This window comes from Cucumis sativus, chromosome 5 (genome assembly GCF_000004075.3).
Source record: "Cucumis sativus cultivar 9930 chromosome 5, Cucumber_9930_V3, whole genome shotgun sequence".
NCBI classification, from domain to species: domain Eukaryota; kingdom Viridiplantae; phylum Streptophyta; class Magnoliopsida; order Cucurbitales; family Cucurbitaceae; genus Cucumis; species Cucumis sativus.
Genome location: NC_026659.2, coordinates 28,449,338 through 28,475,249, shown reverse-complemented (window position 1 = coordinate 28,475,249; position 25,912 = coordinate 28,449,338). Strand labels below are relative to the sequence as shown.

Genomic DNA, 25,912 nt, shown 5'->3' with positions numbered 1-25,912 from the left:
CTTCACTTCTTATTCAATCTTCATACCTATGAAATTTTATCTTCACCTCTTGAAAAGTTTTCATACCTATGAAAAAATTTGTCTTCAACCAAAGAGAATAAACAGAATTAATTATAGCATTTTCAATCAAGTTTCATTTATAATATTTTATTACAAATTTCTTTTTTAAAATTATTTTAAATAACAAAATATCTAAAAATATTTATATATCTATAAGTGATAATCACTTATAATTACCATAGATCCATGGTGATATTTTGTTGAGATTCTAATAAAAAAGACATGGTAAATCAATACACAAGAAAACTTATCATAGACATATGCTCTTATCTATTGATGGTTGAGTATGAGCTCTGTTCGCAATTACAGGAGTTAGTCCAATAAAGGTATAGCCTATATCTAATATCAAGGCATACGAATGAGTGTGAATCTAAGAAAATAACTTCCAAACTACTCAAATTTAACCAATCATGGAATCATAGCTTACTGAATTAAGACAGCATAAAAGCAATGAAAAAACATAATTCAAAAACTAATTGATGAACATCCCACTTTAAAGGATTCAAAGAAAATGTTCTGTTTCTCCTCTTGAACAATTAGCACAAGCCACTTCAAACATGGAAACCAAACAGGCACAAGCCATTCTCACTATGCACAATGACCAACCCAATGGGAATCCACTTGGAGACATTAATAATAAGCAAGACGACCCTCTCGTTGGCATAAGTCTGAGCACATGTATGACAAAAAGCGATCTACAGCAGCAATAGACACTCATTTTAGATATGCTAACAAAAAAACTTCATAAATTTTTCAAAAAGAAAAAAACTTAATTGAGGCGAGGGCAACAACTATTGCATAAATTAGAGAGCAGCAAAAAGAATCAGGAATCTAAATTACTACCTTGTTTGGCCAACTTATTTTTTCCACTGAATGTAGTTGGAAACGTTGAGCTTGATTGATGGTGGAAATTCTATTCGGTGAGGACTACAAGCGTATACACCTTGTTTGGCCATGAGACTGGCTTAGAGGTGATTGAGATGCTAGCAGAACCAAGAGTCAGTTTCTTAAACTTTCGAACAGACTAGTTCAACCTTTTAAATTCATCTCAAGCTTGTCAGAGTCCTGATCTGTTCACTTTTACTGTATCCACCATTTGGCCACGGAACAAGTTACAGATATAAAACTAGTTTGAAATAAGTTTATGGCTAGTAAGCTACTAAGATCGATAAAGGCAACTGACAAGCTCAAGAAATGAAATGTTCAGGAAAACAATCCCAAATTATGCAAGAGTAGTGAAAGAAATTGACACTTTGTATACATACTACATACTTAAAATTATAGAGAGATTCCTTTAAACATGCACCTTTAATACTCGTTCATTCTGAGTGCTCCCAGTAAATTAGCCACATCAAGCCTTGCATCTTCCACTGCAATATAATTAAGTAGATATTGAGTCAAAGTTGGATGTGTATATATTTGTGGAAGAAATTATGAATATAGTTTCTGATAAAAATGGAAAAGAGGGATTAAAAACAAAGTCTATATGATCTATAATTCAACCAGTTTTACTTACAATCTTCTCTAAGATGCATATATCACAAATAGGCTTGTTGTAGGTTTGCATTCTCTTCAAAATGAAATTGGAAGTTTGGCGCCCTACAACCAGTTGAGGTCAAGAACACATTGTCTGGGATAAGATGGGGACTCGTACTTTATAACTCTGTTATGCAAGTCCTTGAAAATAAAAAACAAAACAAAACAAAATGGAACGGGATCAAATTTGAAAGAAAGGATACAGTTCAATAAACCATAAAGAAATTTGATTTTTTAAATATGTTTTTGGGTACGAACTATTACCTAATGGATATTCTGTAGTCAAGGATGGGAATGATGTAGAAAAAGAAGAAATGATCTTGTTTGATTAGTAGATCAAACAATCTTTTCCCCACCCCCTAATGAATAGAGAATATACTACTTTGTAGAGTAAAACTTGGGTGCATCGTGGATGCATCATCCTTTTGCAGCCCACACCAACCACACCAACACACAAAGCGTTCAAAAAAGAAAAAGAAGAAAGAAATGTTCACTCCTTGGTAAATTGTGATGAACAACTAGATAGATTACAGAAAGATGTATACAGAGCATCCAAGTTTTTTCTTTTCTAATTTGTAAGGTTGATTTAGAAGGATTTCTAGAATAAAATCAAACATTGGAAAGAGCAATAGGGGAAGAACATACCTGGCTTTCTGACACTTGGTCTTGGAGAGTGCTTTTTTCGTATCAAGTAGAATTCTTTTGTGGATAAAATCTCTAAAAACTTACACCTACCAATAGTCTCGACAAGAGCAAGAGCCATCCTTAAAATGGTGGAACCGAGTAGCATCTCTCACAATGATTTCCCTTCCTACAAGCTTGGAGATGAACTTTATAGCAGAATGGCAGTCATTACAAACTCTAAGGTTTTTCATAATCCTCAGAGCAGTGTTCTCTGGAGTATTTAAAAGCCCAAACGCTATAGCAAGTTTTTCACTGTGATATTTAAGTATTTGCTCTTTCACCTCTTCTTCAAGGTCATGAAGTACTGATTCAGTGTCTGGGATGAAACCCATCTTTTTTATCTCCTCCCATATCTCAGCCATCAACTTGTAGATTTCATCTTTCTGTGGATGAATAACGTCTTCAACTCCAAATGCATGAACTTCATTCTTAATATGAATCCAACTAATTCCCTTCTCTTTCCTCACTCCTCTATCCTTCATTAGTTTTCTAGTTTGGGCAGCATTTTCCCATTTTCCGCAAGCCGAATACACATTAGCAAGTGCCAAGTAGGCGCCACTATTTCCAGGATCAATAAGAAGCAGTCTTTCTGCTGCAACTTTTGCCAGATCTGCATTTTTATGAATTTTACAAGATGCTAGTAGCGAACCCCAAGCTATATTATCTGGTTCTATAGGCATGCTTTCAATGAACAGGTATGCTTCTTGAAGCAATCCAGCCCGTCCATAAAGGTCGATCATGCATGCATAATGGCTTAGAGTGGGTTCAATTTCATGAACTTCAGTCATCATATTATAGTACTTTCGACCTTGCTCCACTAATCCCACATGTGTACAAGCAGAGAGCACTCCTACATAAGTGATATGATCAGGTTTCATACCAACTGAGAGCATCCTCTCAAACAGGTTGATGGCTTCTTTTCCAAGGCCATGCTGTGCGAGAGCCATGATCATTGATGTCCAGGACACAATTTCCTTCTTCCCATTTGGAAGATCAAAAACTCTTTTGGCTACATTGATGTTTCCCGTTTTAGCATACATGGCTATCAAGGCATTAGTAACAGAAGGTGTCGAGGATTCTCCAGCTTTTATGGCACTGGCATGGATTTGTTTCCCATGCTCCAAAATAGTCAAACTTGAACTTACACTAAGCATGGCCGCCAGGGTATAACTATTCGGCTCAGGGCCTTCATTAACCATCAACCTAAACAGCTCCAGTGCATCATTCCATAACCCGTTTTGCACATAACCAACAATCATGGCTGTCCATGCTACCACATCACGATCTCTTAATTTGTTAAATATCTCTCTGGCTGGTTTGACATTTCCTAGCTTGGTATATCCATCCAGTAGGGAAGTGAACGCTATAATGTTTAGATTTGAAGTTCTGTTATGCTCAACTATCAGTCTAGCTATTTCTACACCACCTGACTTTGCATACATTGATATCAAAGCATTGCCAACTGCTCCAGAAGTTTCAGTTTCTGCTCTTAGAATATAAGCATGTATCTGTTTCCCAATATTCAGCTTCTCAAGATTGGCACAAGCTGATAAAATGCTTGCCAAGGTGAAGTTATCTGGCTTTAAAGAAGGTTCATTCAACATCTTTGAGAATATAACCAGTGCTTCAAGATTATACCCTTGCTGACTATATCCCGAAATCATCGAATTCCAAGAAACTATATCTCGGTCAGGCATTTTCTCAAATTGTGAAGCAGCAAGCTCAAACTGCCCAGATTGCATATACAATGAAATCAAAGCATTCCAAGTTGAAATGTTCTTCACCGTCATCCTATCAAAAACAACTTTCGCTATGACTGGATCTCCACATTTTGCGTACATATTCAGCAGGGAAGTTGCAACAGGAACACAACTACCAAGTCCAAGTTTAACAACAAATGAATGAATCTTCCTACCAATGTCCAAAGTTTGATTTGCCGCGCATGAAGAAAGAACATTACTGACTGTGAATTGAGAAGGTGGGACTCTCTCAGATATCATCTTCGCAAACATCCAAATCGCATTATCAAATAAACCAAATTGATTGTAACCCACAATGATGGCAGTCCAAGAAACAGGATCACAGTCAGGCATTTCATACAAAAGGCGACGTGAGACCTCAAAATTACCCTGTTTGGCATAGCCAGATATCAGAGTGTTCCATGAGAATGTTGACTTCAGGGGCATTTCATCGAACACATGGTGAGCAAACCTAAGTGACCCAGTTTTAGCATAGAAAGTCATAAGATTGTTCATCAAGTACACACCAAGATGAAGGCCTTTCTTAATTATTTGACAGTGGACAGACCTTCCGGCAAATGGGTCTTTGATTCTAACACTTGTTTGCAAGATATGTGCAAAGAACTCAGAAGAAGTAGGTGAATTGCCAACTTCCATGATTGGAGATTAAAATCTAGAGACGAAAAAAAAAATCCCAATGTTTAACCTCGCCGCAGATTTCTAACCATCAATTTCCCTCATTTCCTTCAATTTTTGGTTATTTAGCTTATGAAACCAGTAGTGTGCTATTTTGCAACTTAGCTATGAACAATATCAAATAAGAAACTAAAAACAGTACAGCTTAAGTTAAGACTAACACAAACTGTAAACAAAATCGAAAAATAAACTAAAAAAACTGTCACTGATTTAGTTATGGTTTTCTACTGACCTGCATACAGCACAACCAAAAGCAGCACCCCACCGCCGCCATGGACGGCTGAGAAAAAGAAAAGGCAATGGCTGAATTTCATCCCTTTCTGGGCTGATCGGCCCATTTGAGGCCCATCTGTAATATTCGACCCGAGTTATCGGCCTCTTGCCCTTGATGCAATTTCAAATTAGTATCTTCTCTCCCGCCGGATCTGACGAGGAGGACGAGAGAGGTTTCGCGGCAGATCACTGACGAACTTTAATCCGTCTAATCCCGTCTCCGACGGTTAGATTTCTTCAAATTTTGTAAACTAATGGTTAGAACTTCATGTTATTAATTTTCATTTGTGTTTAATTATGCTATTCCCTCTGCGAACTTCAATTAATTTCACTGTGCGCTACATTAATTTTGGGTTTGAAAAGTTTTTTGTATTGTTTTCATTGACGAAAATTCAGTGACCAAGTGTGGATTCCTCTCAGAATGCTGCAACGTTAGTAGTTCCGTAAAGTCAAGAAGAAAGACTTGTTGATGATAATGGCAAGAAGAAAGGCAAAGAAAACAGTTAAGAAGTCCAGCCCTTCATCTGGACGAGACGCAAAAGATGAAGCAGTGAATAAGTTAAAGACTGACTCCGACGAAGATGGTATGTTGATATTCGTAGTGATTTCAATCCTTTTTCCCCAAGCCGGAATTTCATTTTAGGAAATTTGTCTTGTTTCTCTTCACGTGTTTAGTTGAACGGCATGCTGCTGCAATCCGTGCCATTCGGGATGTGGAGATCGAGCGTTTGATTACTGTATTGCGGTTGCTTCGTTCGTATTTCAACAAAGAGCAATTGCAAACTCCTCTATTGCAATTTTTCGAAGAGAAACTTCCAAGCTTGTCCATTTCGATAAGAGGCAAACAAGGTGAAATTGAAGTACGATGGAAGGATACAGAGGATGAATTACACACCAATCCAGCGGATGGAGTAGATATACATGCTTCTCTTCTTCATCGCCTTTCCACAGCTTATCCTTACTGCTCTGCCGGAATGCGATCGTTTAATGGATTTGAATTTTCCAGTAAATCAGGTATCTGTAGATTTTGATTGTGGTGCTTTAAATTGTTTGGTAAGTACTCCCTTGTGTGACGTTTCTGCTGCAACTCACCTTCTTTTCTTTCCTGGTGGCAGTGAAAACAAATCCTTTCAATGCTGAGAACCTGCAAATTCCGAACTTTGTAAGCAATTTTACTTTTAAGATATCTCAGTGTTGATTTTTCACAATCTTTATAACATAACACGTATTGATTTTGAGGTGAAACATAATTTGTACATGATCTGGTATGAAACATCATAAATTATTAATTTAGTATTAAAGTCCATAAAGTCTAGACGGATATTTATTTAAAAAAGAAGGATTTGATCCACGAATAGTAAACATGAAGAGGCACTACCTCGACGAACATGCTGATGATCCACATTGGAAAAATTGAAGATACGTCGTAATCTTTATAAGAGAACATGAATTACTACATGCAAAACTAATTTTTGTAATTGTTGTACGATAGGATCTTCTTTTCTTCTCCATTTAATCATATCGATGAACGGTTACTGTTTCCTATATATAAAAATGATAGATTAATCCTTTCATTTTTCCATTAGATGGATACCCATGTTTATCTAGCAGGTATTGACTGATATATTTATTGACAATTCTTGATGTTTAGGTTTTGGAGGAGCCCTCGGATGATATGACGCTTGGCATGCCAGATATTGTCCAGACTCCTGGCGTTCGTATCTTCATGGTTCTAGCACCTCACTTATTGCATTAGCCTTCTTATGTTATCTATTATTGCCATTTTTCAACATTTGGTAGTGTCTCTGGCCCAAATTATCTAGGCAGATAGGCTCCGCGGTTAAAGGAATAGAATTATAGTAGTGGTAGGGTGTCTGCTGTCAATTATTGATGTTTTAATAATTAAGGGTATCTAAGTTAATCCATGTCTATAAACTAATTATAGACAATTATCAAGCCTTTATTAGCTCAATCTTCAGCTTCAATAATTTTGGATACTGGACGTCTTGGTAATAAGTTGGGATCTTGTTGCTCATCATGGATTTGGGCTTTGGGTTAATAAGGTCCTATGTAATTGGTGTAAACAACACTAGTTCAACACATAGTTGTCACCTCATCTATCAAGGATTTGATATCCTATGAGTTCTTTTGACAACCAAAGTGGGGTCAAATATGGTTGTTTTGTGAGGATAATTGAGGCTCACAGGTTAATCCCACGAAGACACTTGCTCTTCGTGTACTTATAGGTAAATCGGGAATGAACTTTGTTACTAGTATTGGTCTAAACTTTATTATAAAAGTAATATTGGTTGGTTTTACGGTAGGATAAAATAGAAGTTTAGAAAAGTTGTATTATAGTTTTTTCTCTCGCTCTCTCTTTAGTGTTCATTTTGGATTTGATTATTTCTACTTTAGTTTTCAATGGAAATGTTCCTATGGATGTCAGTACCATCTACTGATCAAAGTTATCAACTTGAAGGGAAAAATTAATTGCAGCTTTTAAAGCTGCAAAAAAAGTTATTGGGTGGCAGTAGTCCATCATTTATCATTAAGCATGTCATAAATAATCACTGCAGTGTAGAGGGAATGATGGAAGTGCTGGTTTCATTTCAAGTCATAATTATCATTATAATTACCGATTAGAATCATTTATTGACGGATGGAGATATAGAAAAAGCTAGGAAAACTTTCGACCCCATGGAAAGAAGCTGGACGATAATTCCAAGTACAAAGATCAGCATGGCTATAACTAAACAATGTGTGAAATTTACATTTAGTAAAATCTCAGCCTTGTTTGAGGAATTGTCTGAATGGAACTTTCTGAAGGCTATTTTTGCCTCTATTTAGTGTATTCTACAATAATCTAACTAGTTATCATTTCATAGATAAGTAACCAAAGATTGTCTATTGGGATGACACCGAAAACCCGAAGACTGCCGAAGCCAGGCGAGATGCTTGTGTCTATCCATGGATCCCCACTTGGTGTTTACAAGGAAGACAACATGGAAGCAATCCATGGTATATTCATCTAAGCTCATATCTAGAAGTGCAGTGCAGTATATTTTGAAACTTTCAATTAGAAATGTGATCGAGTAAGCTTAATAAGTTGGTGGGTAATGGGTATAAATCATGATTCTACAATTTTTCTAATGGATAAATTAATAATGTGCAGAATCAGAAGAGGGTTGATCGGTTGATTCAAGGTCACTTGACCGATTGTCAATAAAACCGAAACTTCAGATGCGTTTATCCCCGACTGTCATTCTACCCTTTCTTTCAACCTTCTTTTATTGTTCCTAACCTTACAAGTGTAACTAAGGAGCGATATAAGAAGGTTGAGTCAAGGACTCTTAAGGTTTGTTTGGTTCATGATCCATAAACAAATTAGTAAATACAACTCTAGAAACCACAGAAATGTGGGATGATAGAGAAAGTGAAAATGGAAAGATGCAGCTTGAAAATTAGGACAACTCTGGTGTGGTTTAGAGTGAAAATGGAAGAAATATGGTTTGGTTTGGGCCTCAGTTGGAATTTCTGACTTGCTTTTCTCCCTTTTTTCTCTCAATGTCATTATTTTGAATTTTCTGCATTTCTTCCACTTTCCTGTTAATGTGAAAGAAAAAAGTGACATTTTTAGTGGTTTGATTATATTTCTTCCACTAGTGAATGTGATTTTCTCCTTTCAACTTCTTTAAAAATGTGTACAAAATAATATTAGCTCTATAAGATCCCATTTGTTGCAGATTTCTATTCTTTATTGTATTTGTATTATATATTTAATTTGCATATATGCAATAACTTCTCATTAAACATGGGATAATCTATTTCAAGTAAAATGTATATCATCCCAATTTTAAAGACTTATTTATAGGTTTGAATGATTGGTCAATAAAGTACTTACTGATATAGAGATTTTGTTGTGAACAGAAAAAAGAAAAAGTAGTTTTAGAATTTGTTGTTTTTGGATCAACTCTCAGAAGTCCAATGGCTTGAGAGTTGAATTTTATTGCCATTTTTTGCTACTTGGGGGTCCCAAAATTTGAATTATAGTGTATGTATATGTCTTTTTGTGTATGTACATATTACAACGTTTTCCAAATAATTGACTTATCATATTAGTGCTATGGTCCCCTAAAATTAATATTGAAAACCTTAGTTTATTAACTTTGTCTTTTTGTTGAATTTTCAAATACATTGTTTGAACAAAATCACTCAAAACTTCATTCTCAGGTCTCCATCTCTTCTCCCAAATTGTCTATTCCTACCTTTTGATACGTACTTATACATCCTTTTCATGGGTTGAGATGGTATTGATGTGATCTCATATATTTTTCAAAAATACTATGATCTTTAGCAATTGGGTCTTTTAAAAAATAGGATAAAACGGTAAAATATTTACACCAACAATTTTGGACACGGAAAAAATTTACAGGCCCAAAATTGAGAAATTTCAAAAAGAAATTGGAATTTTTTTATAATTTTTTGCTAGATGATTGTTTAAATTTATGTTGTCAAATCTCAATCATTTTTTTAAAGATTTTATTTTTTATTTTTTTGGTACTCGTTTATATTTGGAAAAAGGGTCGTTCAGATTTGACTATCCAATATCTAATTATTATTTATATTTGGAACAACCAAATAACCGTTCGAATATTTTTTTGGAACCAAATAACGTTTTGAAAAAAACGGGAGAAAAAGACGTAAAAAAAGTAGAGAAGGAAGAAAAGAAAAAGGTTGAAAATTAATCTTAACAATACTTTCTCTTTGTTATATTTATGAAAATTAATCTTAACAATACTTTTATATATGAAAGATTTCGGAGAAAGAATAAAAAAAGTACATATGAAAGATTTCGGAGAAAGAATAAAAATGTCATTGGATAATAATTAGAGAAATCGTGTGGATAACAGAAAAATAAATAGAAGTTGATTAATATATCTAAAACATAGAATAGTACTGTGATTAGCTCTAGGGTTTGAGTGTTTTGAAATAGATTCTTTTCTTCTTTCAATTCATCCCGTCAAACTATTGACTAACTATTTTCTTTCTGTATATACGTATAAAGGTTTCTCACGAATGAGTTTTAAACACGACAAATGATTACAAATAGAACAAGCATCATTTTAAAAAAATTGTAAATATAACAAAACCTGTCACAGTCTATCAATGGTAAAAATCTATCACCCATAGATTTTGGTATATTTACAAATTTATTTAAAAATATTTTTGTATAATTGATTATTATTTCTAAAATTTGGTGTTGATTAATTTTTTTATTCATTCTTATAATTATTATTTGATTTAAATAATATTAGTCCAACCATTCGGGTGAAGATTCAAAGTAATTATATTGGTTGAGTATAAATATTTCCTATGATTTGAAAATTAAGAACAATTAGAAAACATCATTACCAAAATTGATTCATTAATTGCTTGACTTAATTATATATATAATCAGTCAATGCAATTGATTTGACACCAAAGTTAATATATAAATATTTTTAATGACAGTTAATTATAATTACTAAATTTTTCAACCCGAAAAAATGGAAGGGTCGTTTTATAAATGCTTAGGTTCTATACTCTTTAAAACTCCATAGATTCGTATACTTTTGTTTATTTTAATTAGTATACTCTCAAAATGTGTATAGTTCGATTTTAATGCAAAACTAATAAGCATATATGAAAATTAAATAAATAAAAATAGAATTTTAATTGTAAATTATTATCGTGTCAATTATTTGGAAAGAGAAATTTAGAGATTGTAAATGTCATTTTCCATTTTTCTATTACTCAACTTTGACCAAATGAGTTTGTTTGTTTAAGCCTTATGATCAATAGTACCATTGAAAAGGAATATTTGTTAGTATGAATGAATTTTGAAATGTGTTGTGTATAATATATTTTGCTTTTGGTTAAAACAAGACTTGACAAATGTTATACGCAAGTTTGAACGAAAGGACATAAATGACACTTTGACAATAATGTAGACAACGAAATTAAAAAGATAACATGATTCAGTTCGAGAGTAATTGTCTAAAATCATAATAAGATTTGGAGAAGAGACTGGGACGACTTGAAGTCATGACCCAAGCAAGTGTGTTCGGCCTCGGCCCACCTCATCAAAGACCTAACGAGACATGCTTCATGCTCATGCATACCCCAATCAAGTATGACTATATTGTAGGCCCAAAGCATAGTTAAGGTGAGGTGTATGTCTTAGGATTGGTCGATGTCAATTCTAGCGAAATGTTAAACTGTAGCGTGTCTTTCATACACTCAAACTCAATAACTCAAGGGATGTTTAAAGAAACTCGAAAATAGGTTTGCACATTTGCCCTTATGCATTCTCTTCTCTTACCGACATCATTCCACACACAAAATGTAAGAGCAAAACAGACTTCATCAGATGAAAAGTTGAGTTTAAACTCACAAACTAATAACTTAAAACTTTTCTTTTTATATCTAATAAATATACGAACGAATGTTCAAATTTTACGTTGAATTAACTTCTTCTCTAAACCTACCATAGCCTTACGGTATACTTTTGACCAATTTTTGAAAATTTTCTCTTATCTTTTTTGGAAAAAAAAAAGGACAAATGTATTTATTTTCTCTTATTTCTTTATTACTTTTCCATCTATTTAAAATTTCTCTATTAATTTTTATCTTTTTTTATTTAATCATTAATGTTTTATTTATTTTTCATAATCTTAAGATTTTCTTAGAAAGACGCAAACTATTTTTAATACTACAAAATTTAGGAGATCTCAATTAAAGAGTTTCTAAATTTTAATTAATATAAATACACCTTATAATTGTTTTTTTAGTACTAATGTTTATTTTATTTTATTTTATATTTTTTAAAAAAAGCTTAACATTTTTATGTTGGATGAGATCTAAAAGAAGAATGGTTATTTTTGTATTCATTATTATATTTTTCAAAATTGTTTGCTAAAAAAATTTGGTTAAATATCAACCAATAGTTTTTGGAAGAAATGAATTAAAAAGACCAATTAATTCCCCAACCACTTATTATTTCTATAGTATGCTTTCTACTTCCCCACTCCTTTTAAAACGGATGTTAACGTAAACCTAACTTAACTAATATATCATTTTTAACGTCAATACTTTCATTTTCTATCTCATATTATAAAAAAATGGAAAAGAGTAATCGACTTCTTAATTCATTTACTTTTAAAGAAAATTTTCTATTGTCCGATAGTTATATACTATAAAATTTCATATACCTCAATTAAAGTTGAATATAAAAAAACTTCTAATCTTTCAAACAAATTGAGATACTCTTTTTTTTTTTTAATCATGTGCTAATTAATCCTAAGTTGTAAATCATTCTATAAGTACACTTTTTAAGAGAAAAAACTATGATATATATTTAGTGGTCTTAGTATTGAACTTTGTGCATATTATTTAAAATATATGTATTAATAAATAAATGAGTTTAGGGTTTAGGGTTTAGAGAATTAATGAAATAAAATAAAGTCTAACTAATTAATTAGTCAACAAATCAAAACAATGATATAGTAATTAATTAGGGTTAAACGTTCAAACTAACACAACTCAACGGACTAAAATATAACTTAGGTTTAAAGTTAATATATAGTAATTAATTGGGGTATCTCCATGTTGGTAGGGCATAGGACAAACACACAATGACATTAATTAAAATAATTAGAACTTCTAAGTCAACTATAAAGTCTTATCTTAGAATTCAAAAAAATGTCTATATATTTTCCTCTCATTCACAACCCTTCAATAAAACCAACCTTCTTATCACTTTCTCTTTCTCTCTTACGCTCTTCTTTCTTTCTTTCAAAAGAGAAAACAAAACCCTCAAAATCTCCCACTTTTGTTTTCTTCATAAAACAATAATCCCCACTTCCAAAAATGGTGGCCGACCGGAGAATCTCTGGTTGCTCTGACATAAGTAGCATCGGGGTCCACGTAATCACTGGACGGTGGTTCGTGGTGTTCGCTTCACTCCTAATCATGGCAGCGGCCGGAGCGACGTACATGTTCGGCTTGTACTCAAGCGACATAAAATCTGTTTTGGGTTACGACCAAACGACGTTGAATTTGCTGAGTTTTTTCAAGGACTTAGGTGCAAACGTCGGCGTTTTGTCTGGACTTATTAACGAGGTTACGCCGCCATGGGTGGTTCTATCTATCGGCGCCGTATTGAACTTCTTTGGTTACTTTATGATTTGGCTTGCCGTTACTCGTCGGATCTCTGCGCCTAAAGTTTGGCAGATGTGTCTCTATATTTGTATTGGAGCCAATTCTCAATCCTTTGCAAATACGGGTTCTCTCGTCACTTGTGTTAAGAACTTCCCTGAAAGCCGTGGAGTCGTTCTTGGTATATGTTTTATTCTTTAAATTATTAAATGTTGGACACACACATTTAAATTTCAAACTTAGGTTTTGTAAATGAATATTATTTAATCTTTAATTATATATTATTGAAATTCAAACTTAGGTTTTGTAAATAAAGAAGAAAAAAAAAAAGACTTCTATTGTTTAGTATTTTCCTGTAGATTCCAACGTTTGATTCCATATGTTTAAACAAAATCAATCACTACTAATTATTGAAACTTCAACGTTACAAAATTTTAGGTATCTTGAAGGGATACGTCGGGCTGAGCGGTGCCATTATCACACAACTCTTCCACGCATTCTACGGCGACGACACCAAATCCTTAATTCTCCTCATTGGATGGCTTCCGGCGGCCATTTCCTTCGCATCTTTACGCACAATTCGTATCATGAAAGTCATCCGTCAACCAAACGAGCTCAAAGTCTTCTACAACTTCCTCTACATTTCTCTTGCCCTCGCCGGATTCCTAATGCTAATGATCATTGTAGAAAGCAAAAAACAGTTCAATCAAAACGAATACGGTGGCAGCGCCGCCGTCGTCCTCCTTCTCCTCATCCTCCCACTTGCTGTAGTCATCATCGAAGAGTACAATCTCTGGAAACTCAAAACCGCTGTCATTAAATCCCCGAATCCCTCTGTTCAAATCGTAACAGAGAAACTCCCAAAAACAGAGCATCCAAAACAAGAGCGAAAAGAACCATCTTGTTGGACAACAATTTTCAGCCCACCACAACGTGGCGAGGATTTCACAATTCTTCAAGCTCTCTTCAGCGTCGACATGCTGATTCTATTTATCGCTGCAATCTGCGGTGTCGGTGGAACGTTAACAGCGATTGACAATTTGGGTCAAATCGGATTGGCTTTGGGATACCCAAAAAGAAGCATTAGCACATTTGTATCATTAGTCAGCATTTGGAATTACCTCGGTCGAGTTGCCTCTGGTTTCATCTCTGAAATTGTTTTGACAAAATACAAATTCCCTCGTCCTTTAATACTCTCTCTAACCCTTCTTCTGTCCTGTGTCGGCCATTTGATGATCGCATTTGACGTCCCAAATGGGTTATATGTAGCTTCCATCGTAATCGGATTCTGCTTTGGTGCACAATGGCCGTTGATTTTCGCCATAATTTCAGAGCTTTTTGGGTTGAAATATTACTCAACGCTTTACAATTTCGGGTCGGTCGCGAGTCCAATTGGGCTATATGTTCTGAATGTGAAAGTGGCTGGGAATTTCTATGACAGAGAAGCAGAGAAGCAGCTCGAAGCAAAAAGGATTATACGAAAAGCAGGGGAAGAATTAAAGTGCTTTGGAGGGGAATGCTTTAAGCTTTCATTCATCGTAATCACAGGAGTTACTTTATTGGGTATGTTAGTTTCATTGATTTTAGTAATTAGAACAAGAAGTTTCTACAAAAGTGATATTTATAAGAAGTTCAGAGATGAAGTTGAAACAACAGAGGTGGCCGGAAATGGGGTTGTAGAGGCCGCCGGTGTACCAGAAGAGAGAAGAAAATGATGGGAATGTAGAAAAGACAAAGGGAAAATTAAAATGTATGAGTAAAATCCAAATGGGTTGAAGTAGAGAGATGAGAATGATAGAATTAAGACAATTTTAGGTTGATTTTTGGGTTTTCTTTTACTCATCTCTTGGCTTTTGTTTGAAAGCACAAAGTTTATCCTTTTGTGAATAAGTTTATAAGCAAAAGAAAAAGAAACAAAGAGTTAAGATAAGGTTTCTAAGTGCTTTTATTTACAATGTTTCTTGTAATTCAAGATTTTAAAAAATAAATCATTTTAGAAAGTAAAAAAATGAAGTGTTTCTCTCCAAATAGTTTTTTAAATGAATTTAAACAATTTTAAGTAAAAAAAAGTTTAAATAAAAAAATGAGCTTTTTTTAAAAAAATATTTCCAAATTAAACATTTTATTTAAACCATTTAATTTCAAACCACTTTAATATATTCTTATATTCTACCGCCAACATCAATTTTGCAAGTATATGAGAAAATGAACATAAGTCAATTGACATAATCTTTATACTTTTGAGTGAGATTAGAAATTTGATTTTGCAATAATGATCGTATTGTTAACCAAAAGAGAAAAAACTAAAAGTTAAGAGAATTGAATCAACAAATTCTTATTATTTGTCTTTCTTGTCTTCCTTTCTTTCAAGTTATTACATATTTTCAATGTTAGTGAGGAGATTCTTATAAGATTTAAAGCTTTAGAATTTGAAGGGACATAAAAACTCCAAAATCCGATCTGATCATTTGAAACCAACTAACCAAAATTGTCATCAAATTTATAGTTGATTTTAGCAGTGTTGACTTTTTTCGAGAACCAACACCAACCGATCAATGTAAACCCTTATCTAGAGTTGTTGATGACTATCACCAATAGAATTTGTTATAGGTTGTAAATATTTTGTAAAATCTATTATTTTAATAAATTCATCTATTAAAAACTAAAACAAGTCAAATATTTAACCGTAGTACCTGAATGATCTAAAATGAAAAATCAAACCTTTAAACTCAAAGTTAATATTGCAAGCTTTATATCATTCTAGCTATACTCATTTTGATATATTATTGGAATAGAATAAAGTTGTTAATTACTTTAAAGATTTCTAAAGTGAAACATTCGATTGTTTCGAATATATTTATAAAAAGTTTAAAATAATCTCGAAATCAGTGGTCCAATCATTCCGTATATAGGAAAGAATTAAGTCTATCTCATATTAATGGTATATAACGATACACACACCATGACAAATAGTTTTTTTCGTTTAGATATATTCTTCAAAAGCCAACCATAGAGTCTCCATCTTTGATTTCAAAAAATTCCTTTATATTTCTCTTCCATTCACAGCCTCTTTGACAACCTAACCTCTCGTTCTCTCTCGTTTTTACAAACACAATGTTGGCCGGTGAAAGAATCTTGGGATGCTTCGACATAAGGAGCATTGTCGTCCACGTCATCACTAGACGGTGGTTTGTGTTGTTCGCTTCACTCCTAATCATGGGCGTGGCAGGATCAACGTACATATTTAGCTTGTACTCAAACGACATAAAATCAACTTTGGGTTATGACCAAACAACATTGAATTTGTTGAGTTTTTCTAAGGATCTGGGTGCAAACATTGGTGTTTTGTCTGGACTTATCAACGAGGTTACGCCGCCATGGGTGGTTTTGTCCATTGGTGCCTTAATGAATTTCTTTGGTTACTTTATGATTTGGCTTGCCATTACTAATCGAATCTCCACTCCCAAAGTTTGGCAAATGTGTCTTTATATTTGTATTGGAGCCAATTCTCAATCCTTTGCTAATACGGGTTCGATGGTTACTTGTGTCATGAATTTTCCTGAAAGTCGTGGTGTCGTTCTTGGTAAGTATTTTATTTACAAGTTTAGTCCTTAAAGAACGTCCTTACAACTATTTATAATACTAAGATTTTTTTAAAAAGATTTCGATAGCCAAATCTAAACTATTTTTCCTAGTTTTTTTAACTACACAACATCATTTAAATTTGGTACCCAAATCTTAATAATTTTTTTAAAGATTTTTTGGTACACTATCATTTATATTTGAAATACAATCGTTTACGTTTGGAAAACAATCACTTATATTTGGAAAATGATCGTTTATAATTGAAAAATGATAGTTACATTTGGTACACGAACGTTTAGATTTTGTATGTCGGAATAAGAGAAAAAAAATGATAAAAAGAAAGAACAAATCTGAAATATTTTTAAAAATTGACGAGTTTGTCGTACAGATGAATATTTCTATATGCTTGTTATATTAATGAAAATTAAACTTTTAAAAAACGGTTGGATATACTAATTGACCGTTAAAACTTGTAGGTATTTTAAAGGGATACGCTGGGCTGAGCGGCGCTATAATCACACAACTCTTCCACGCATTCTATGGCGCCGACACCAAATCCTTAGTTCTCTTCATCGGATGGCTCCCGACGGCAGTTTCCTTTGCATCTTTACGGATAATTCGTATCATAAAAGTCATCCGACAACCAAACGAGCTCAAAGTCTTCTACAATTTCCTTTACATTTCTCTTGCTCTCGCCGGGTTCCTAATGTTAATGATCATTGTAGAGAGCAAAACAGAGTTCACTCAAAACCAATACGGTGGCAGCGCCGCCGTCGTCCTCCTCCTTCTTCTCCTCCCACTCCTTATTGTCGTTATGGAAGAATACAAACTCTGGAAACTCAAAACTGCTCTCATCCAATCCCCAAATCCCTCTGTTCAAATCGTTACAGAGCAACTCCCCAAAACAGAGCATCCAAAACAAGAACATAAAGAACCATCTTGTTGGACAACAATTTTCAGCCCACCAAAACGCGGCGAAGATTTCACAATTCTCCAAGGTCTCTTCAGCGTCGACATGCTGATTCTATTCACATCTGCAGCTTGCGGCATGGGAGGAACGTTAACGGCAATCGACAATTTGGGGCAAATCGGAGTGTCTTTGGGATACCCAAAAAGAAGCATTAGCACGTTTGTAACATTAGTCAGCATTTGGAATTACCTCGGCCGAGTTGCCTGTGGTTTCTTATCTGAAATCGTGTTGAGAAAATACAAATGCCCTCGTACTTTAATATTATCACTGATCCTTCTGTTGTCCTGTGTCGGCCATTTGATGATCGCATTTGACGTTCCAAATGGGCTATACGTTGCTTCCATCGTAATCGGATTCTGCTTTGGTGCACAATGGCCGTTGATTTTCGCTATAATTTCAGAGCTTTTTGGGTTGAAATATTACTCAACGCTTTACAATTTCGGGTCGGTCGCGAGTCCAATTGGGCTATATGTTCTGAATGTGAAAGTGGCTGGGAATTTCTATGACAGAGAAGCAGAGAAGCAGCTCGAAGCAAAAGGGATTATACGAAAAGCAGGGGAAGAATTAAAGTGCATTGGAGGGGCATGCTTTAAGCTTTCATTCATTGTAATCACCGGAGTTACTTTATTGGGTATGCTAGTTTCATTGATTTTAGTAATTAGAACACGGAGTTTCTACCGGAGTGATATTTATAAGAAGTTTAGAGAAGAAGTTGAAACAACAGAGGTGGCCGGAAATAGGGTTGTAGAGGCCGCCGGTGAAACAGAAGAGAGAAGAAAATGATGGGGATGTAGAAAAGATGAGAAAGGGAAAATTGAAATGTATGAGTAAAATCCAAATGGGTTGAAGCAGAGAGATGAGGAAGATAGAATTAAGACGATTTTAGGTTGATTTTTGGGGTTTTTGAGGAACTCGTTTTCTTCTACTCATCTCTTGGCTTTTGTTTGAAAGTACAAAGTTTACAGATTATAATTAGCAAAAGAAGAAAAGGAAAAAAAAGAATTAGATAAGGTTTCTAAGGGCTTTTATTTATAATGTTTTTTATTATTGTAATTCAAGATTTTAAAAAATAAATCATTTTAGAACAAAAAAAATGAAGAAATAGTTTTAGAAATGAATTTAAACCGTTTTATTAAAAATATTTAAGAGGTATTGTTAAAATAGTAAAATAAATTAAAATGCCAAAATTTTGGATTTTATGTATAGAATCTGAATTCTTTTTTTTTTAAAAAAAAGTATTTTCAAATTAAAAATTTTATTTAAACCATTTAATTTCAAACCACTTTAATTAATATTCTTATATTCTACCATCGACCTCAACTTTTCAATTATACGAGAAGATAAACATAAGTCAACTTACAAATATGACATAAAGTTTATACTTTTGAGAGTGTGGTTAGAAATTTAATTTTGCTATAATTCTCGTATTGTTAACCAAAAAAGAAAATTAAAAGTTAAGAAAATTTAATTAATGAATTCTTATTATTTGTGTCTTTCTTGTCTTCGTTCCTTCAAGTTATTACATATTATAAATTTTCAATGTTTGAGAGCATATTCTTATAGGGTTTAAGGCTTTAGAATTTGAGATGGACATAAAAACTCCAGAAATCGAACTGATCTACTGAAATCAACTAACCAAAATTGTCTAACAATTTTATGGTTGCTTTATAATTGTGGCTTTCTTCGAAAATCAACACCAACCGACTAATGTAAACCTCTGTCTAGAGTTGACGATCTTACCATGAAAAATGAAAAACTTCACAATTTATAATATATATATATAACAATCTATATTAGAGAAGAAAAGTGTGAGAGAAGACACATTGAGAATATGATCCTAACATTTTTCAAAGGATCTTGCCATTTAAAAGATGCATTGAAAAAACTAAACTCGAAGTTAATATTACAAGCTATATATCATTTTAGCTATACTGATTTTGACATATTTACTAGGATAGAATAAAGTTGCTAATTAGTTTATAGATTACCAAATGCAATATTCAATTATTTCAAATATATTTATTTAAAGCTTAAAATAATCTCGAAATCAATGGTCCAATCATTTCCATAGGTAGGAAGGAGTTAAGTCTATCCCATGTTAATGGTACATAATGATACCCACTATGACAAATAATCTTTTCCCTTTGGATATATTCTTCAAAAGCCAACTTTAGAGTCTCCTCTCTTTGATTTCAAATAATCCCTTAAATACCCATAATTCACGACCTCTTAACAACCTAACCTCTCACTCTCTATCTTACTTACAAAATAATGTTGGCCAGTGGAAGAATCGTGGGATGCTTCGACATGGGGAGCATTGTCGTCCACATCATCACCGGACGATGGTTCATATTGTTCGCTTCACTCTTAATCATGGCGGTGTCAGGAGCAACATACATGTTTAGCCTGTATTCAAACGACCTAAAATCGATTTTAGGTTACGACCAAACAACGTTAAATTTGTTGAGTTTTTCTAAGGATTTGGGTGCAAACGTTGGTATTTTGTCTGGACTTGTGAACCAGGTTACACCGCCGTGGGTGGTTTTGTCCATTGGCGCCATTATGAATTTCTTTGGTTACTTTATGATTTGGCTCGCCATTACTAATCGAATCTCCACTCCCAAAGTTTGGCAAATGTGTCTTTATATTTGTATTGGAGCCAATTCTCAATCCTTTTCTAATACAGGTTCGATAGTTACTTGTGTCAAGAATTTTCCTCAAAGTCGTGGCGCCGTTCTTGGTAAGTATTTTAATTACAAATTTAGTTCATAAACTTTTATGAACGTCCTTAAAACTATTTATAATAATAATAATAATTTGCAGTTATTTTTTAAAATCTAACGGCTACTCTTAATTAAACGTTAAAACTTTTAGGTATCCTAAAGGGATACGTCGGGCTGAGCGGCGCTATAATCACACAACTCTTCCACGCATTTTATGGCGCCGACGAGAAATCCTTAATTCTCTTCATCGCATGGCTCCCGACGGCAATTTCCTGTGCATCTTTACCCATAATTCGTATCATGAAATTCATCCGACAACCAAACGAGCTCAAAGTCTTCTACAATTTCCTTTACATTTCTCTTGCTCTCGCCGGGTTCCTAATGTTAGTGATCATTGTAGAGAGCAAAACAAAGTTCACTCAAAACCAATACGGTGGCATCGTCGCGGTCGTTCTCCTCCTCCCACTCGTCATCGTTGTCATGGAAGAATACAATCTCTGGAAACTCAAAACCACTCTCATTAAATCCTCAAACCCCTCTGTTCAAATCGTTACAGAGCAACTCCCAAAAACAGAGCATCCAAAACAAGAACAAAAAGAACCATCTTGTTGGAGAACAATATTCAGCCCACCAGAACGCGGCGAGGATTTCACAATTCTCCAAGGTCTCTTCAGCGTCGACATGCTGATTCTATTAACGTCTGTAGCTTGCGGCTTGGGAGGAACGTTAACGGCAATAGATAATTTGGGGCAAATCGGAATGTCGTTGGGATACCCAAAAAAAAGCATTAGCATATTTGTAACATTAGTCAGCATTTGGAGTTACCTCGGCCGAGTTGGCTGTGGTTTCATCTCTGAAATCGTTTTGATAAAATACAAATTCCCTCGTACTTTAATATTATCACTGATCCTTCTGTTGTCCTGTGTCGGCCACTTGATGATCGCATTTGACGTCCCAAATGGGCTATACGTTGCTTCCATCGTAATCGGATTCTGCTTCGGAGCACAATGGCCATTGGTTTTCGCCATAATTTCAGAGCTTTTTGGGTTGAAATATTACGCCACACTACACGTTTTTGGGGCAGTGGCGAGCCCAGTTGGGCTTTATGTTCTGAATGTGAAAGTGGCAGGGAACTTCTACGACAGAGAAGCAAGGAAGCAGCTCAACACGAAAGGGATTTTACGAAAAGCAGGGAAAGAACTAAATTGCTATGGAGGGGAATGTTTTAAGCTTTCGTTCACCGTAATCACTGCAGTTACTTTGATGGGTATGTTTATTTCATTGATTTTAGTGATTAGAACAAGAAGTTTCTACAAAAGTGATATTTATAAGAAGTTTAGAGATGAAGCCGAAACAGAGGTGGCCGGAAATGAGGCTGTGGCGACGGCGGGAGCAGTAGAAGAGACAGAGAAAACTATAATCCAAAGAAGAAGTTGAAAAGTGGAGTAGAATCCAAAAAATGTTTAAAGCAAAGAGATGTGAAAGAGATTTGAGAGACTTTTTTCCCCCTCGTCTCTGTCCTTTGTTTGAAGGCACAATGTTTCATCATACTATTGTAATATTAAGGTTTCTAAGGGTTTATATTTAAAGAAAGTTCATGTTCTCGTTCAAGAATGGATTAATCTATAAACTTTTTTACTTTTTGTAGTGTCCATAAGTTTTGTTTTTCTCACTTCACATATTAATTTTAGAAAGTATGAGAATATAGAGTCAGATCATAATTTATGCTTAAAGAATAATGTTCAACTCGACGGAATATTATGCAAAACAATTTGACAAGGATTTAAGACATATGTTTGGTAATTAGATAACTAGAGAAGAGATGTTATGAAATCGAAGGTTTAATTTTAGGGTCGATGTGTTTTGTATTAGTGTCAAAGTGTTTGAGTTTTGAAAATAAGTCATTTTTGGACAAATTAAAAGTTTCAAAAAAATAAAAGGACATTTAAAAAAGTAGCAAAATAAATTAAAATATTTTCAAACTATAGTAAAAATTTGGATTATATCAATGGTAGAATTTGATTGACTTCTATTACTGTTATCAATGTCACTGAAATAAACATATGTCAAATTTACTATTTTTTACGATTTTCAAAAAGTAAACCAATTGAGAAACGAATTATTTGACAACTATATTAAATAATTTTTTTAAAGGGACATTTTTACAAATAGAAAAATAAAATAAAAATTTTGTATTATATCACTGTAGCATATCAATAACTATCGGCGATAGAATTTGCTATATGTCGTAAATATTTTGTAAAATCTATTATTTTTAAAAAAATTCTTTTTTAAATTGTTTTTCTATCAAAATAGTTTAAGTCAAAATGAATTTTTTTTCTAGAGTTTAAATAAAAATGTAATATTTTTTTTCTTTCTCTCTACTCAATTCAAACCCACTCATAAGGTTTGATTTTTGGGTAATATTAATGTACTTAGTTTGTTTGTTTTTGGGTAATATTAATGTATTATATTAATGTAATATTGAATCAACTTCTTACCCTTCATATATTCTAAAAGCAATGGTTCGAGAATACTTCTCAAACCTTCTTGCTTTTTAATAAGTATATATACGATGAAATAATAAAATATCTCTAAAATCGAGCTTGCTTTTATCTACAATTTTATCTCAATTTTGTTAGACTTATTTCATTTCGACATACTTATTGGAATATAGTTTTAGGGTTATAGAATCTATGCATATTAAATAGTTAGAGATGAAGCCGAAACAAAGGTGGCCGAAAATAGTTTTATGGTTATAGATAATCTATGGAAATTAATGGTTTTATTAGGATTATAGAATCAATAGAACCAATGTATATTAGACGGTGACAATGAGGTTCATAAATTGAGTCAACTGTCTTGACAACTATAGAATCTATGCTTGATTTGAGAAAATCTATATATATATATATTCTCCATTCATACGACATTCAAAACCATGCAATTTTCATTTGGAACAATAATCCACCCTCTAAGAAAATGGTAGTCAGCAAAGGATCATCGAGATGCTTTGACATAAAAAACATAGTCGTTCACGTCATCATCGGACGATGGTTCGTGGTGTTTGCTTCACTCCTAATCATGGCGGTGTCTGGATCAACGTTCATGTTTGGTTTGTATTCGGGCGACATTAAATCGGTTTTGGGATACAATCAAACGACGTTGAATTTGTTGAGTTTCTTTAAGGATTTAGGTGCAAATGTCGGCATTTTATCTGGTCTTATTAACGAGGTTACGCCACCATGGGTGATTCTATTAATTGGTGCCCTTATGAATTTTTTTGGTTACTTTATGATTTGGCTCAGTGTTACTCGTCGAATTTTCGCCCCAAAAGTTTGGCAAATGTGTCTCTATATTTGTATGGGAGGAAGTTCTCAGAACTTTGCTAATACAGGTGCTTTGGTTACTTGTGTTAATAACTTTCCCGAAAGACGTGGCATTGTTCTCGGTAAGTTTTTATTAAATTTTAGTCCCTAAAATTGTATGGAATTTAATGATTATCTATCATCATGTATTTTAATTATTCCATTAACTTTAATTTTATTTGGTTTACAAATCTTGAAGAGTGTAATTTAAATTTTCAATATTAAGGATTATATCTTATTTTAGTAATAATAAGAAAATCACTTCTAATTCAAACGTTAAAAAAAAATTAGGTCTCTTGAAGGGATACGTCGGTCTAAGCGGCGCCATAATCACACAGCTCTTCCACGCATTCTACGGCGGCGACACTAAATCCTTCATTCTCCTCATCGGATGGCTTCCGGCTGCAATTTCCTTAGCATTCTTACGAACAGTTCGTATCATGAAAGTCATCCGACAGCCAAATGAGCTCAAAGTTTTCTACAATTTCCTCTACATTTCTCTTCTCCTCGCCGGATTCCTCATGCTAATGATCATTGTACAAAGCAAGACAGAGTTCACTCAAAACCAATATGGTGGCAGCGCGGCTGCCATAGTCGTTCTTCTCCTCCTACCACTCGCCGTCGTCACTACCGAAGAATACAATCTCTGGAAACTTAAAACCAAATCTCCAAATCCCTCTGTTCAAATCATAACAGAGCAACTCCCAAAAACAGAGCATCCAGAACAAAAAGAACCATCGTGTTGGACAACAATTTTCAACCCACCACAACGAGGCGAGGATTTCACAATTCTCCAAGCTGTCTTCAGTGTCGACATGCTGATTTTATTCCTATCTGTAATTTGTGGCACTGGTGGACAGTTAACGGCGATCGAAAATTTGGGTCAAATTGGAATGTCTTTGGGATACCCAAAGAAAAGCATTAGCACATTTGTATCATTAGTCAGTATTTGGAATTACCTCGGTCGAGTTGTCTCTGGTTTCGCCTCTGAAATCGTTTTGATAAAATACAAATTCCCTCGTCCTTTAATACTCTCTCTAACCCTTCTTTTATCCTGTATCGGCCACTTGATGATCGCATTCGACGTCCCAAATGGATTATATGTTGCTTCCATCGTAATCGGATTCTGTTTAGGAGCACAATGGCCGATGATTTACGCCATAATTTCAGAGATTTTTGGGTTGAAATATTACTCAACGCTTTACAATTTCGGGGCAGCTGCAATCCCAATTGGACTTTATATTATGAATGTGAAAGTGACTGGGAAGTTGTACGACAGAGAAGCAGAGAAACAGCTCAAAGCAAAAGGGATTATACGAAAAGCAGGGGAAGAATTAAAGTGCTTTGGAAGGGAATGCTTTAAGCTTTCGTTCATCATAATCACTGCAGTTACTTTGGTGGGTATGTTTATTTCATTGATTTTAGTGATTAGAACAAGGAGTTTCTACATAAGTGATATTTATAAAAAGTTTAGAGAGGAAGCCGAAAAAGAAGTGGCCGGAAATGAGGCTGTGGCGACGGCCGGAGCAGCGGAAGAGACAGAGAAAGTTATAATACAAAGAAGAAGTTGAAAAGTGGAGTAAAATCCAAAAAAATGTTTGAAGCAAAGAGATTAGAAAGAGAGATTTGAGAGACTTTTTTTCCCCTCATCTCTGTCCTTTGTTTGAAGGCACAAAGTTCTATCATCATATTGTATTGTAATATTAAGGGTTCTTAAAGAAATTGCATCTTAAGAATTTATTAATCTATAAACTTTTTTGGTTTTAATCTTTTGTCATTTAATTTAACCAAGGTGTTAGATATGAGATTAGCATAATTTAACTAATTTTAGATTCATTAAGGTTTGTTTCTCTATCTAGAGTGGAAGAGTAAAATTTTTTGTTCACAATTTATGCTTAAAGAATTATGTTCAGGTTGACATAATATTATGAGAAAATGGTGTGTTTTGTTGAACGGTTAAAATGTTTAATTTTGAAAAAAAAATATTTTTAAAAAAAATTTAAAAGTAGGTTTAGAACACTTTTTTAAAAGAATAAGTCATTTGAGAAATGGAATATTTGACAACTAATTTCTATATTATTT

At 33.9% G+C, this 25,912-nt stretch overlaps 6 protein-coding genes across 10 annotated transcripts; 5 read left to right on the top strand and 1 right to left on the bottom strand.

Annotated features, from left to right (window-relative positions):
- Positions 1 to 307: 307 nt before the first annotated feature.
- LOC101221999 (pentatricopeptide repeat-containing protein At2g22070) lies at positions 308 to 5,083 on the bottom strand. Of its 5 annotated transcripts, XM_011657561.2 has the most exons (6): positions 4,948 to 5,083; positions 2,242 to 4,692; positions 1,577 to 1,737; positions 1,367 to 1,430; positions 904 to 1,143; positions 308 to 755 (listed from the first exon to the last, which is right to left on the bottom strand). In XM_011657561.2, the coding sequence occupies exon 2, from the start codon at positions 4,674 to 4,676 to the stop codon at positions 2,328 to 2,330; it is 2,349 nt and encodes a 782-aa protein (XP_011655863.1). In that variant the 5' UTR covers positions 4,677 to 4,692; positions 4,948 to 5,083; the 3' UTR covers positions 308 to 755; positions 904 to 1,143; positions 1,367 to 1,430; positions 1,577 to 1,737; positions 2,242 to 2,327. The 5 variants fall into 5 exon arrangements, 4 of the variants coding, with proteins under 4 accessions (XP_011655863.1, XP_031741811.1, XP_031741812.1 ...); XR_969639.2 differs by lacking the exons at positions 2,242 to 4,692; positions 4,948 to 5,083 and adding an exon at positions 1,861 to 2,234; XM_031885951.1 differs by lacking the exon at positions 4,948 to 5,083 and having other exon boundaries at positions 1,333 to 1,430; positions 2,242 to 4,922.
- Positions 5,084 to 5,428: 345 nt separating this feature from the next.
- On the top strand, positions 5,429 to 8,738 carry LOC101204054. Its single transcript, XM_031885953.1, has 6 exons — positions 5,429 to 5,572; positions 5,664 to 6,002; positions 6,104 to 6,150; positions 6,640 to 6,717; positions 7,874 to 8,006; positions 8,161 to 8,738. Exons 1-6 carry the CDS (start codon positions 5,458 to 5,460, stop codon positions 8,175 to 8,177), a joined length of 729 nt encoding a protein of 242 aa, XP_031741813.1. The 5' UTR covers positions 5,429 to 5,457; the 3' UTR covers positions 8,178 to 8,738.
- A 4,022-nt stretch (positions 8,739 to 12,760) lies between these two features.
- LOC101204293 (protein NUCLEAR FUSION DEFECTIVE 4-like) lies at positions 12,761 to 15,123 on the top strand. The gene is made up of 2 exons (XM_004142451.3): positions 12,761 to 13,365; positions 13,623 to 15,123. The coding sequence occupies exons 1-2, from the start codon at positions 12,897 to 12,899 to the stop codon at positions 14,897 to 14,899; spliced, it is 1,746 nt and encodes a 581-aa protein (XP_004142499.3). The 5' UTR covers positions 12,761 to 12,896; the 3' UTR covers positions 14,900 to 15,123.
- Positions 15,124 to 16,200: 1,077 nt separating this feature from the next.
- Positions 16,201 to 18,563, top strand: LOC101204538 (protein NUCLEAR FUSION DEFECTIVE 4-like). Its single transcript, XM_004142452.3, has 2 exons — positions 16,201 to 16,767; positions 17,246 to 18,563. Exons 1-2 carry the CDS (start codon positions 16,299 to 16,301, stop codon positions 18,520 to 18,522), a joined length of 1,746 nt encoding a protein of 581 aa, XP_004142500.2. The 5' UTR covers positions 16,201 to 16,298; the 3' UTR covers positions 18,523 to 18,563.
- Positions 18,564 to 19,855: 1,292 nt separating this feature from the next.
- On the top strand, positions 19,856 to 22,114 carry LOC101204780 (protein NUCLEAR FUSION DEFECTIVE 4). The gene is made up of 2 exons (XM_011657560.2): positions 19,856 to 20,479; positions 20,614 to 22,114. The coding sequence occupies exons 1-2, from the start codon at positions 20,011 to 20,013 to the stop codon at positions 21,897 to 21,899; spliced, it is 1,755 nt and encodes a 584-aa protein (XP_011655862.2). The 5' UTR covers positions 19,856 to 20,010; the 3' UTR covers positions 21,900 to 22,114.
- A 1,300-nt stretch (positions 22,115 to 23,414) lies between these two features.
- On the top strand, positions 23,415 to 25,557 carry LOC101205029. The gene is made up of 2 exons (XM_031885299.1): positions 23,415 to 23,913; positions 24,122 to 25,557. Exons 1-2 carry the CDS (start codon positions 23,445 to 23,447, stop codon positions 25,399 to 25,401), a joined length of 1,749 nt encoding a protein of 582 aa, XP_031741159.1. The 5' UTR covers positions 23,415 to 23,444; the 3' UTR covers positions 25,402 to 25,557.
- The last annotated feature ends 355 nt before the right edge of the window (positions 25,558 to 25,912 follow it).

Coding starts and splice junctions, on each gene's coding strand:
- LOC101221999 (XM_011657561.2), bottom strand. CDS start 4,676: ATGGAAGTTGGCAATTCACCTACTTCTTCTGAGTTCTTTGCACATATC.
- LOC101204054 (XM_031885953.1), top strand. CDS start 5,458: ATGATAATGGCAAGAAGAAAGGCAAAGAAAACAGTTAAGAAGTCCAGC. Junction 6,151..6,639: donor ACCTGCAAATTCCGAACTTT/GTAAGCAATTTT, acceptor CTTGATGTTTAG/GTTTTGGAGGAGCCCTCGGA. Junction 6,718..7,873: donor CTGGCGTTCGTATCTTCATG/GTTCTAGCACCT, acceptor ATCATTTCATAG/ATAAGTAACCAAAGATTGTC.
- LOC101204293 (XM_004142451.3), top strand. CDS start 12,897: ATGGTGGCCGACCGGAGAATCTCTGGTTGCTCTGACATAAGTAGCATC. Junction 13,366..13,622: donor AAGCCGTGGAGTCGTTCTTG/GTATATGTTTTA, acceptor ACAAAATTTTAG/GTATCTTGAAGGGATACGTC.
- LOC101204538 (XM_004142452.3), top strand. CDS start 16,299: ATGTTGGCCGGTGAAAGAATCTTGGGATGCTTCGACATAAGGAGCATT. Junction 16,768..17,245: donor AAGTCGTGGTGTCGTTCTTG/GTAAGTATTTTA, acceptor TAAAACTTGTAG/GTATTTTAAAGGGATACGCT.
- LOC101204780 (XM_011657560.2), top strand. CDS start 20,011: ATGTTGGCCAGTGGAAGAATCGTGGGATGCTTCGACATGGGGAGCATT. Junction 20,480..20,613: donor AAGTCGTGGCGCCGTTCTTG/GTAAGTATTTTA, acceptor TAAAACTTTTAG/GTATCCTAAAGGGATACGTC.
- LOC101205029 (XM_031885299.1), top strand. CDS start 23,445: ATGGTAGTCAGCAAAGGATCATCGAGATGCTTTGACATAAAAAACATA. Junction 23,914..24,121: donor AAGACGTGGCATTGTTCTCG/GTAAGTTTTTAT, acceptor AAAAAAAATTAG/GTCTCTTGAAGGGATACGTC.